This window comes from Haliaeetus albicilla, chromosome 2 (genome assembly GCF_947461875.1).
Source record: "Haliaeetus albicilla chromosome 2, bHalAlb1.1, whole genome shotgun sequence".
NCBI lineage: Eukaryota > Metazoa > Chordata > Aves > Accipitriformes > Accipitridae > Haliaeetus > Haliaeetus albicilla.
In genome coordinates this window covers 12,867,484-12,880,770 of record NC_091484.1, presented here as the reverse complement: position 1 = coordinate 12,880,770, position 13,287 = coordinate 12,867,484, and the positions used below count along the sequence as shown (strand labels likewise).

At 41.3% G+C, this 13,287-nt stretch overlaps 1 protein-coding gene across 1 annotated transcript in view; it reads left to right on the top strand.

Annotated features, from left to right (window-relative positions):
- TOP1 (DNA topoisomerase I) overlaps positions 1 to 13,287 on the top strand; it is an 81,009-nt gene that overhangs the window by 57,233 nt on the left and 10,489 nt on the right. Inside the window, exons 7-12 of the mRNA XM_069806930.1 lie at positions 926 to 1,001; positions 1,990 to 2,087; positions 6,530 to 6,645; positions 9,970 to 10,091; positions 10,784 to 10,906; positions 12,961 to 13,148. Coding sequence (XP_069663031.1) covers positions 926 to 1,001; positions 1,990 to 2,087; positions 6,530 to 6,645; positions 9,970 to 10,091; positions 10,784 to 10,906; positions 12,961 to 13,148 — 723 coding nt within the window. The remainder of the gene's footprint in view (positions 1 to 925; positions 1,002 to 1,989; positions 2,088 to 6,529; positions 6,646 to 9,969; positions 10,092 to 10,783; positions 10,907 to 12,960; positions 13,149 to 13,287) is intronic.

Below are 13,287 nucleotides of genomic sequence, written 5' to 3'. Positions count from 1 at the left end.
AACTTACAAAACACCACCATGTAAACAAATGAATGAACATTGTGACTAGCATCTATTTATCTAATATAAGAAATGCATATGACAAATTTGTTTCAACACGCTCTGGCCAGATCTGTCATTATCTCAACCCTTCGTGTCCCACGTTGGGTGCCAAAAAAAGACTGTCGTGGTTTCAGCCCAGCCAGTAACAAAGGACCACACAGCCACTCGCTCATTCCTCCCACCCCCCTCCGGTGGGATGGGGAGGAGAATCAGAAAGGAGAAAAGAAAAGAAGAAAAAAAAAAAAAAAAAAGGAACATCGAGGGTTGAGATAGGGACAATTTACTGAGACAACACAAAAAGAGAAGCTACAACAACAGTAACAGTACTAATAAAAGAAAATACAAAAAGAGTGATGCACAGTGCAACTGCTCACCACCCGGAACCCAACGCTCCGCCACTTCCCCCACTGAAAGTCGAGAGAGGTCCCCCCAGCCCGCTCCCCATTTATATACTGAGCACGATGGCACATGGTATGGAATAGCTCCTTGGCTAGTTCAGGTCAGCTGCCCCGGCTATGCCCCCTCCCAGGTTCCTGTAAAAATTAACTCTATCCCAGCTGAACCCAGGACACCCGTTTATCTCATCCCATGTAATCACTAGGTGATTACTAATGCTTTTGAATCGATTCTTCATCAAAGAAGATTTTTGCTTCAGCAGTCTGAAACTTGTAGGGGCTGTTTTGCTGGATGTGAATTATTCAGTCTTCAGACATTGGGGCATAAAATTATATTCTTTAGAAATTAAACATGCCAGAAATATTGTGAACTTCTGCACACAAGCTTTGTATGTTTGTGACTTCTACAAGCTTTGTATGCGTATGACTTCTGGTTTTTGTACTGGAAAATGGATTATGTTCATCAGCTAGTCTTTTTCTTCTTACAGTGCTGAGTACAAGCCCAAGAAAATCAAAACAGAAGACATCAAGAAAGCAAAGAAAAGGAAACAAGAGGAAGAAGAGGTAACGTGAAAGACAAGTTTATTTCTATGATCAACAAAAGCAAAGCTGACAATTTTGTGTTGAATTATGTAGAGCAGGGGGAATCTGATTCAAGGGTAAAAAGGCAGGTGCCAGTCTGGGAGAAAGCTGCATATGGTAGATCTCCATCTATGGTGCAGGTTAACTTATCTGAGCCATAATGTATAAAAAGTCAGGAAAACTTTGTCTCTTACCCTTAAAACAATGGATGGAGAAGATCCCTCTGGATGCGAACTTCCAGCCTGTTCCAGGCAATTCACAGTCCTTCTGTTAAGTAGCTCACAGAGGGTAGAGGAGCCTTATTAACAACATCTGGTAATTGCACAGATGATGTGGCACAGTTCAGAAGCAGAGGAGATGAATCTGAGATCAGCTTATAGATGGAGCCTAGGATGGAAATTTCTTTGGAGAGGGACTTGGCGAAGAGAGGTGAGACATAATTTGAGACTAATGAACTACACTTCACATCTAGCAAAAATACCCTTGTGAGGCACATGTTGCAAGTACATCCTGGCAACACGGTTAATTCTTTAATTCATGTCTTTATAGTGAGCATATACCAGTACATTCCCAGAAGCCACCTCACAGCGGTGTAAGTGTGCTCTGTAGCATTTGCCAAATTAGATACACTAGTGCAGGCCAAGGAGGGTGTTTCTATAACTAAGCAACCATGTTACTATGGCCCAAACTTGCCACTTAATCAGGTGAGGCAGAATAACTGGCTGTGTGCACTTTGCATGTCCCAAGTGTAAAGTAGAGGAATTTGGCTTAAAACCTGAGTGGCACTGTCGGCAGACTTTGACTTAATAGGATGATCTAAGAGCGCATTTATGTAGTGAAGCCACAGTAATTCAGTTGTTTGTGGTCAAACTTATATACCCCAAGAGACAGTCTTTTAGTTTTAAAACATCTTTTCAACAAGAGGGGAAATACAGTAGCTAGTTCTAACAGTTTCTTACTTATTTTGCAGGACAGCAAAGCAAAGAAAGCAAAAAACAAAGATAAGAAAGTCCCTGAAGCGGACAAGAGAAAGAAGCCGAAAAAAGAAGAGGAGCAAAAATGGAAATGGTAACTATATATCAATGAATTAGGGTATGCTCTGCACCTGGACTTTCCCTGTTACCTCCCATGCTGACTGAATAAGCACATCTGGCTTTCTCTTTCATTGATTCATGAGGATTTGTTCTGAATAATTGGCTTATGTTCTGGTAAGCTCTAAATAAATATCTTATTCACTGTGTTTATCCTCCGAAGTAGAAGTGAAATACCTTTTTTGGTGTATATAAAACAAGAAATAAGTTTTTTGTGGGATTTTTGTTTTGGTTTGCTGTTTTTTTTCTCTTATCTGTAGAATGTAGAGACTACCCACAGTGATCAGATACCAGTATTCTTGTACCCAGAACCTGCTCCTTGCTGACACTCTTCAGAGCAATATGAAAACTTGTGGGCTTGGAGTATCAGCTGGAATATATAAATATGTGCAGATATATTAACACAGATAAGATCTACTGGAGTACTAGTTATGTAGAGGGTACAACGTGAGAGGGTGTCTACCTTTTTCTTTTAGCTGGGTATCAGCTGTAAGCCTCTCAAAACTGTTCCTGCCTCTGGCACAAAAATGAAAATTGGTCAAGTGACCAGTTAAGCTTGGGCTGTTTGGAAAATGTATTTTGAAAATAAGTTTTGAATGGAAAGCACTTTCTGTCTTGCCCAGGATCCTAAAGTAACATCGTCGAGTAACTGAAGTTGTGCTTCCACTCACTCTTCAATTTTTTTAGAACCTTAATTTTTTAAATAAATCTGAACTTTGTGGTTCATTTGGAAGACAGGCCTGTGCTGCATCAGTAGTGCTCTGTAAGAAACCTGCTGGTTTTTTTTTTTAACTATTCACAGTAATTTAAGCTATCATTTTGCTGGATTTGAGGAGCAATTACTTGTGTGTTTTGAAGTTTGGGCCTTAGTACTTCCCTCAGTTTAACACATACATGGTTTTCAAAAGCGTATGTGTTTTCTGCACTCCTGTAATCTCCTGTGATGTATTTTTATGACCTTTTGGGGATGATGTTACCATGAGTGTTTTCTTTTCTCAGATCATTTGGCTATTTTTAATAGATCTGTAGGGTTGGGGAATGCCTTTGCAATCTTCTTCAATCCTTTCAGGTTCAGTCTTTTACCCTTTATTGTCACTTTTACTGATTCACCTTTAAAAAGAAAAATTCTTCTGTAGTGTTTATAGTCTTTGCATATTTCTTTTTGTCATAGCTTCCTCAGAACATGAGCACTTGCATATTTTTTTCATACTTGTATACTCTTAGAAATTTGGTTTTCAGGACCCTCCCCAAAACTATCCTGATTTTTTTTTTTGAGCAATCCACTTTTTTCTTGATCCCTTTGATAGTATATTTTTAATGTGCTTTGACATTAACAAACTACCGGGACATGAAGCAATAGGAAGCTACAAAATGTCTCTTTGAGCCTTAACGATCTGTTGTCTTTTTGGCTTTGTCTCAGCTGCCCTTGCTGGCTCTGTCTAACTTAATATTCTGTTATCACAGCTCCCTTTTATTGTAGTCTGTATCCTTCAACAGCAAACCTTTACTGGAAGGCCATACTGTCCTCCCCTCACCTGCCTTGGCAGCACAGTCCCAGGTAGCTGTGTTAAGCTCTGCAATTTGTGCTTACTGCTGAGGAAAACTGCCTTTGAAAGCATGTTTTGCAAAATTTGGCAGTAGGTAACTGCATCCTTCTGCTGGTGTTCCTGTTGTCCATCTGCAGCTTTGTATAGCGTGTCTTTGCTGGACAGGGTTTAATCTGCACTTCAATTGTATCTCTAAAGGGCATTTTATGTTCCATCTGAGTCAATTTTCTGAATGTCTGATATCTTTGTTTGGCTGCTTCCTCAAGTGCTTGCTGCCTTGAGCATTTTCATCCTCACTTATGTGAATACTCGATGCTAGACATTCCCAAGGCATTGGCCTCGTTCATCACCGTGTGGAGCTCTTTTAGAGGTCATTTTCACGCCCTGTCAGCATGTGAGGAATATGTGATCCAGAAGTATACCTTATGAGCACTTCTCCCACCTTGTGTTACAGCAAGTTCATTTCCTTGAAATAACGTATCGCTGAGGTGTATTCTGTTTTCTTCCTAAGAATCTCCTCTATTTTCATTCCACTTGAAAAACCATCCCCAACTCTACCTTCCTGAGCCACCCTGGCATTCTTAGACAGGTTTGATACGGGATTTGATTGAGGAACATGTATGACTGATTAGCGCAGTTTCTGCTGAAATCAGTAAGGCAGCTTTCCTAATATGCAGCATTCTTCTTGCTCCCACAAAATCATTTGTAGAACGTTGCTTTAGGACCAGGGGCTACCTTGGGCGGTGTTGTTGTAGTGCTTTTTTTGTTTAAAACCAAAGGAGGATGAAAGATTGGCTAACCTTAAGAGGGTAGCTTTTACCTTTGTCTTAACACTTATGTACAAGGTTTAGGAAGGTGAAGGTGGGACTGGGAATGGTTTGTGATCTTTTTGTGGCAAACCTTCTGGTAGCTTTGGGCTTAGAAACTACCCTGTGGATCCCATGCTTCCTTGTAGCTGTCCCAAAAGGCACAATGTGTTTCAGCTATTTAAACTACGACCTTTCTAGTACTCGTTTTGCATGCATCCTTTGTAAAAGAACATGAATGGGTAGAGGAACAGAATTTCTCATCAAGTAAATACCAGAGTGATAAGTCTTAAAAAGCCACAGCTGAAAAGCAAGAATCACAAACCTGTTGTCTAGAGTAGTAGCTACTGTGAATGATTACCTCATTGTTTTTTTCTTAGCGGGATAAAAATACTCATTGTCAGAGAGGATAACCTTTTTCTGGCTGGGAGGAGAGGCAAATGGTTTAGATTTATTTTGCTGGAAGCAGCTTCTGGGTGGAAGAACCTAGGCCTATGTTTGACAAAATATTTAGATTTCTAGCTTCTAATTAATTTTAAAAACAATCATTAGGAATGTAAATATTTGTGATCTAGACTTCAAATGTAAATATTAGTTTCTTATATCAACATAGTTTACTCAAGCCTTCTTCCCAGCCAGGGACTGAAATCTGACATGCAGGTTTTGTACTGATAGCTGGGATTGTGCACTTTGCTGTTAAAGATGTTACTGTGCTTCTCATAAGAAAAAGTCAGGTCTAGCGCTGTGGTCAAAGATGGTGCCTTTCTAACTATAGCAAAGCACTGTGTCGCATACAGTTGTTGTTGTTTCAAATTACTGATGTACAGGCACCATTGAAGCATTTTGTGTGTCTTCTAGCAGAAGCTCTTTTTTTCTCTATACAGTGCTCATCTTCTGTACAGTGACTCTGTTATCTCATTAGGGATGAAGTGATCTGTATTTGTGCATCAGAATTCCTGACATGCATGCAGTACATGCACATCTTTTCTCAGCTGCTGTTGCACCCAGAATGGGACTGCTCCATAGGGCTGACACGAGAGGGAAACTTAAACTTTTTTTTTATTGTCATGACTGCTCGACAAAGTTGTCTGGGCAATTCAAAGACTGAGTGCTGTGACAGGTTAATGGTCTTCCAGTTGGTTAATCACTAAGGTAAAATAGCATTTCTCAGCAGGGAATCCTGTGCCAGCAGCATGTAGCAGTAATGTTCTGGTAATCATGAAAGAAGTGTAGAGGGGAGGAGAGGAGTGTGGAATCAGTGTCTTGGGCACAGGGTACTGGGAACTGGGGGGAGGATACTGGCCTGGTGGGACCCCTTTTCTCTGTAGATGAATTGCTGACCCTGTGAGTTTGTTCAGCTGGAATGCGGGATTGGTGGCGCCTAACTTGCTGTGTTGTGATACCTAATGCATCATTTGCAAAACATTTTTATGGAGGTGCTTTAAGGCAAGTTTGCAGTTTTCCAGTGCTACTCTGTTTTTCTTCAAGTATCTTTTTCTTACCCAAAGAATTGGAATGAATTTAAAATGACAGAGCAGGTTTCAGTCTTTCTTGTCTGAGCAGGTTTGTTCTCATTTAGGTCATAAATGAACATCTGTTTCTTTATCTCTGCCCTTAATGGCATACTTGTCCACATCTGAAAGCAGCTGCATAATATACTACAATTGTTTGGCTTTGCTGAGCAGGCATCCTGGACCTGATGTTAGATCACAGCTGACTCTAATTTGGCATGATCCTAGCTGCTTTACAAGACTGAATTCTTCATTTTGTTAAGTTCTAAGCTTTTTCAGCTGTGTGATTTTGTGAAAAGAATAGCAAGTGGGAGGTGAGGGCTATGGTGTCATCAGATAATCTGTGACCCACGGTGTTCTGTTCATGGACATGGCTGTGCTTTTCTAAAAAAATTAAAAAGAAATGGTGATAGTGCATTGAATATTTGTACTAGGTCTGTGCCTGGCAAAGCAATGATTGCTTGCTGATTTTCTTTAGCATACTCTTATACCCACATAGTAATAAAATGAAGATTAGGAGCTTAAATTGTATTGGTTCATATTTCTCTCTTGAAGGTGGGAAGAAGAGCGCTACCCTGAAGGCATTAAATGGAAGTTCCTAGAGCACAAAGGTCCTGTATTTGCTCCACCATATGAACCTCTGCCTGAAAATGTCAAGTTTTATTATGATGGTGAGTTAATCTGTGTTTCCACTTGCTGGGAAGAGAAATAAACATTCTCAGGGTATTGTGGCGTTCTTCCGGGGACTGAAGAGATGAGGAGGTGGTTTTGTTTTAGTGGTTAGCTTAAAAGAAGTTCCTCAACAGCTCAGTGAAGGAAGGATCTGTGGAAGTGAAGGAACAGCCTGCTGAATTCTGCTGAGTTGACATGGAGATGAGCTTGTTCTCACTCTGTTGTGGTGGTAAATCTCTCGGGTTACTTGACAGTATGAATGTCTTACACCTGACAGTAGCAGTGTATAGCTGGTAGAGTACATAACTGTAGCTGCTTCATCACTGGTCACCTTTAGGCTTGCTTTCTTTTCTTTGACCTTATAAATTGCATCTTCCATCATCTGTGATGAAATTCATGATCATTTGGTGGCATGAGCGGAATAAAAGACAATTGAATTTTGATACAGATGATTAGGATCTTGTAGGAATGCATGGGATGACCCTGGCCTCAAGGACACAGCCCACTGGTGTAAGTCATGGTCCCACTCACTAACCATTGTGTGTGGTAGAACTAATTGGTGTGGGATTCTGATATGCCAGGCTGACTGGTTGTTAGAGGCTCATGTGGAAGGGATTATATGATGTGATGCCTGCTGGAGACTGGACTTGATGACCCATGTGTTTCCTTTTAGTCCTGTGATCATGTTAAATGAAGGCTCAAATTAACCCAGGATTGAATTAAGTGGGAGGTATTTAAATGGATGAAAACATAATTTTTGGTGAAGGGGACATCTGCACATGGAACTCTTCCAGGAGCAATGTGCTGTTTTCATGTGACATGACACTGGTTTTAAGTACTGAGAAATAGGTGGCATTCATTTTCAGCAACACTGTAGTAAAATAAACACACTGCATCCTATTAATGGCTATCTTCAAGCAAGTAGCATAGTGATCAGGGATGTCTACAGACTTCTTTCTTAGGGTTTGATAAGAACTTGGTATGAAGTTGGAAATTTTTTTCCTCTAATGAAGAGTGTATGGTATCTCCTGCTGTCTAGAGAAGAGGAGGGGCAAATGACACTGCAGCTATCCCTTTAGGGCAGGCAGCAATAAGCTTCTATCTAACCATCTATTTCACAAAAAGCCTCTAGGAAATGCAGGGATTTTTGCAGCCTCTTTCTCTGTCATGACAGACATTCATCAATAGGCTCAACAATTATGGGGTGGGCAGGGGGGTCTGGCAAATAAGGCAGTCATGTAAGTATTCCTTGAGAAACTAGGAAAAAAAATCAGATGTCTGATTTACACAGCAGCTGCTGAGAGCTGCTGTCTGTGCTCACAAGGCATTGTCTAGTTTCAAGATTATCCTAGGATGATTTGTAGAGTCCAATAATCATGCTATGACTGGCCAGCCAGCTGCCAGGCTACAGGCTGTCACTGGAGGAATCTGTCCCTTGCCTAGTGATTGCGTTGCGGTGAGACTGCCTGTTTTCATCTAACATAATGACTGTTGGAGCTATTGTTAGTGCCTACAATACCAGACTCAGTGAAGGAGCTTGAAATGCCAAAGATATCTTTTAGGGCTTGACTATATGTTTGGGTGACTGTGGGTTAACAAGCTACTGCTCATACCCCAGAGGTGGCATGAACTTGCATGTGTTTCTGTAGATGGGGCAAGGTAAGAGTGTATATGGTGGCAGTTGCATTTCAGTCATGGCCATGTGGTCTCTTCTGCTCGTTATTCCCCTGGTTGCTCTCTGGTTTTCAGTTTTTAAGTCAGTAACTAATAGTCATGCCTCTGGAATAAATCTCTTTTTTCTTTAAATGTCCAGCCCTGTCACTGAGAGCCTTTTTAAACCTTTGTTAAAAGGAGGAAATTGAGTCCAATGAATTATATTCTAAAATGATTAGATAAAGGTGACCAAGCCTTCAGCTATTTGGGAAAAATATCAGTCATTTTAGCCCCATAACATGTTACCAACTCGATAGCTTCTTTCAAGCTAGACTTGTAGCCTGGAAAAACAGTTTCCCTTGCTGTCTCTCCCTTCCCCCATTTCCTGTAATAAGCAAACAAATGCTGTATTTTAGGTTGCAGCTTAAAAATTGGCAGAGTTACTGTTGTTTTAATTTAATTGTGGAATATTCTCAGATCATTGGGAGGACCTTTTGCTAAGTCCTGTTTTACAAGGGTTTATAGATCTTAAGGCTTTATAGCTGAGTCCCATGCTTTAATTTTGGAGATGATGCAACTTTTAAAAACATGTAGTAAATCAAAAGTGTGGGGGTTTTTTCCAAGAGCATATAATCAACAGTAGTGTTTCTTGTATTCACTTTTGTGCAGTAAAATGGTTGTTAAAAAATCCACAGGTGTTGACTTTATGCCAGCCCATTGGGACTTTAAATATTTCTTGCAACTAGCTGGAGATGTGAGCTGCATGCAGAATTCTTCACAGGGATCACTGGCACCTCACGTGTCATCAGGAATGCAATCTGGACCAAAAAGACGCTCGATAGGAATGTTAGATGTCAAATCCACAGCTTCGATGTTGCAGCAGCCTCTTTTCCCTTGTGTTTTAAAGTCTTCCCTTGCAGCAATTTCACTTTGTACTGCAGTCTTGCAGATAAGCTGAAATGTGGCCTCTCCATTCACTGAAAGCTCAGTCTTTCTTAAAAATTACTGGCTTTTGAGCCTGATTTGGAGACACAGGAGTGCCTTCCCACAGCAAAGGGGATGATTAGCAGAACCCTGACACGTTTCTCTGCAATGAAGGGGAGTTAAATATTTGGCATCGCTTTCCAGCCTATTTGTGGTGTATCCATAGGAAGGGCTCTTCCTGGCTAGAAATAGCTAAATGCTAGAAGGGGTGTTCCAAAGCAGAGTCCCTCTTTGGGTAGAAGAGGAATACAGAGACTGTATTTTCCATACATCTGAGTGCCGGAATATGAAGTTTAATAAAAACCCTTCCATCTTTCACTTCAAACAGCAGTATCTCCCCAGGAATGTACACACCACTGGGGTGTCTCAGCATAGGGTTTCCTGCAGGAAGCCTTTTCCTCTTCCTGCCCTTCGTCTCTCAGACCTGTCTTACATCACATGGCTAGTGCTTTTTTTTTTATGTTTAGATTCCAGAGGAAACTTTTTTCAAAATGTTTATGATGAAAGTCAAGCAATTGTGCTCCTCTGTTTCCTTTGTCCATCCAATTTGCTGTACTATGTAATATTTTTAAGAAAAACTTCTCTGTGGTAAAAAATATAGTGTCCTTTAAGGTAGTTACTATGGCCTCTTTCTGGCTTCAATTCCTGTTTACCATTTTCTTTAAAAAGAAAACCTTTCTTTGTAGGTAAAGTCATGAAGCTGAGTACCAAAGCAGAAGAAGTCGCCACATTCTTTGCAAAAATGCTTGATCATGAGTACACTACAAAGGAGATCTTCAGGAAAAACTTTTTCAAAGATTGGAGAAAGGTATGCATATAGTCTTGGGCTGCAATGACTGCAGGCATGGCCAGTGTCTCCTCATCACTGGGCAGTGAAAAGAGGCTACTGTTCCATGCACAGGGAAGTCAGCTTGAGGCAACTAAAAGCTGTCTCAGATCGTAGCTGTGAAGTTTCCAGTTTATCCTGTAGTTTCACCAGGAAAGACCTTATCATAAATACCTTTCTAAACCAACAAAGTCAGATTTCTCCCAACCAAATCTGCCTGTTACAGTGTGATGGGGTATAGCTGATCTGTTACATGCCTTGTTGAAGCGCCAGCTTTATATTAGAAGGAAACCCCTTCCAAAGACCTAAAACTCAAACTTCACCTCAGTCATCAGCCATAAGATCAAACCTTTACATCAGCTGATGCAGTTTTTCTAGAGGGGTTACTGGATTTTTCTCCCTATCCCTCAACAGTCCCAGCCACTCTTCAGTGTGGGAGGTGGTACAGCATTGCCCAGCGCTTGCAGAGATCAGACTGCTGGAAGGCCAGCACTCCATACTCTCTGCTTCTTGTTCTTTTCTCTTTGACCTTAGCTGGAGTGAGCATGTGCAAGAATTTGGGGATTCTTGGGGGTTTATTGTGAGAACCTGTCTGTTGTTCTTGTTTAAACTGCCTGGGGTAAGGTAAGTTCTACTATGCATGAAAACTTAAAGCGCTACTTTCTTTCTGCAAGGAAATGACCTCTGAAGAGAAGAGCACTATCACCAACCTCAGCAAGTGTGACTTCACCCACATGAGCCAGTATTTCAAAGCTCAGACGGAAGCTAGGAAACAGATGTCCAAGGAGGAGAAACAGGTACCAGAGGGAATTCTAGACTTCTTGATTCTTAGCTGGCTATAAACATCTTTGTGTAATCATTCCTCTGCCTGCCTTGCTGTTTATAAGCCAGTGTTTACTAGCTTTCAAATTACTACTTTCATGTTAACCATAGGAATCTTTACTGTGCAGCCCAGGTAGGACAAAGCACTGTGTTTACAGCTGAATCTTCATCCTGACTTAAAATGATATTGATAGGGCTAAGGCTCCTGATCCTGCCTAAGTAAATAAAGAGAATCAGAGGTGCTACCTCCATGGGAGCCTTGGTCCCTGGCCAATAATGAGCAGTGGATACTCAGTTAAGGGTAGATTTTAATTGTAGAAGCTCCTTGGTTTGGAGGGTAAAATTGGGGATGGTGGAAACGTTGCAGCAATGACATTAGTGAATAAAATGAGAACATATCTTAAATATCAGGTCATGCAGTTTTCTGAATAAAAAATGAACTTTATTTTCCAGTAGCACGGCTATAGTGGCTTGTGGGGAGAGAATGAAATAGTTTTTAGATGACTGATACTTACTGCAATGGAAGTTGGAAACCTGCCCCAAGTTCTCGGTTGATCTTTTGCAATGCTACACTAATTGTCCTTTGAGTGAGGGGCCTGGTAACTTGGAAGTATGGCCTTTGGGGTCAGAGGGGTCCCATCAAAATAGAGGGCCCATGTCTTACTGCTGTTCCCATGTGATAAACGTGTGGGTGAGCCCTTGTCAGTTCCCATCCATGGTAGCAACTACAATGGAGCAGAAGTGGCTTTTTCTGTTAGTTTCTTAGCTGGTGCACTAGTGCTGTCTATGGGTCAGATGTTTTATTTTGAGCTGCAATGTTTTTATTTTTCCTTCTATATAATTAGTGTTCAAGCAGAGAAGTATGCAGTGAAATCTCAGCACATTTTTAGTTAGGAGACTGTGTTCTGCTTATGAGACCATTTGCTGACTGTCGTGGTTTAACCCCATCTGGCAACTAAGCACTACACAGCTGCTCGCTCACTCCCCCCTGGTGGGATGGGGGAGAGAATTGGAAGGGTAAAAGTGAGAAAACTTGTGGGTTGAGATAAAGACAGTTTAATAGGTAAAGCAAAAGCTGCATGCACAAGCAAATCAAGACAAGGAATTCATTCAGTACTTCCCATAGGCAGGCAGGTGTTCAGCCATCTCCAGGAAAGCAGGGCTCCATCAAGCCTAACGGTTACTTGGGAAGACAAACCACCATCACTCCGAATGTCCTCCCTTCCTCCTTCCCCCAGCTTTATATGCTGAGCATGACATCATATGGTCTGGAATATCCCTTGGGTCAGTTGGGGTCAGCTGTCCCAGCTGTGTCCCCTCCCAACTTCTTGTGTACCCCCAGCCTACTCGCTGGTGGGGTGGGGTGAGAAACAGAGAAGGCCTTGACTGTCTAAGCACTGCTCAGCAGTAATGAAAACATCCCTGGATTTTCAACACTGTTTTCAGCACAAACGCAAAACATAGTCCCATACATGAAGAAAATTAACTCTATCCCAGCCACTATCCCAGCGAAAACCAGCACACTGACATAGGCTTGACGTGCAGCAGACTGGAGACATTTCTTTGCCTGCTTTCCGATGCTGAGTTCAAACACAAGTCTGAGGTTTTATGCATAAACAACAGGATGTAAAGTCTGGTGGATATAAATGCTGAATATAGACTATAAAGCAGCAGTACTGTGCTGGGGCTGCCCTTGTAGCTGTGAGATGTGGATAGAGGTAAATGCCTCTATTGTGACAAAATTGTAGCTGTCTTCACCAGCCCTAATCTATTTCCCTCAAATACAAGTTTTAAGAGAGTTTTCACACATTCTTTCCCTTTTTCCTGTTTGTGCTGCTTGCATTTTATGAATGCTTTTCTGGACAGTTTGCTGCTCTGTGTGTTGATACAGCACTTGGCATGATGGGGATCTGGTTTTTGAGTTCTCAGCATTGTCATGGTGCAAATAGAAAAATTTTTTAAGTCTTGGCATTAGAGATATGTGTGGTGCTGGGTATACCATATCATCTTTCCTTTTGGCTTTTTCCAGAAAATCAAAGAGGAGAATGAGCGGCTATTGAAGGAGTATGGTTACTGCGTGATGGACAACCACAAGGAAAGGATTGCCAACTTTAAGATTGAACCCCCAGGTCTCTTCCGAGGTCGTGGGAACCATCCCAAAATGGGCATGTTGAAGAGACGCATCATGCCAGAAGACATCATCATTAACTGCAGCAAGTGAGCACTGGATGCTTCACACCTTGGCTTTGCTTTCTAGATAGGATAGCTTCTTTTTTAAAATCCTATATAGGTTGATAGTCAAGCATGTAGAAATATGCATGCTGCTTATCTTACTCTTATATGGATAAGAAACTGA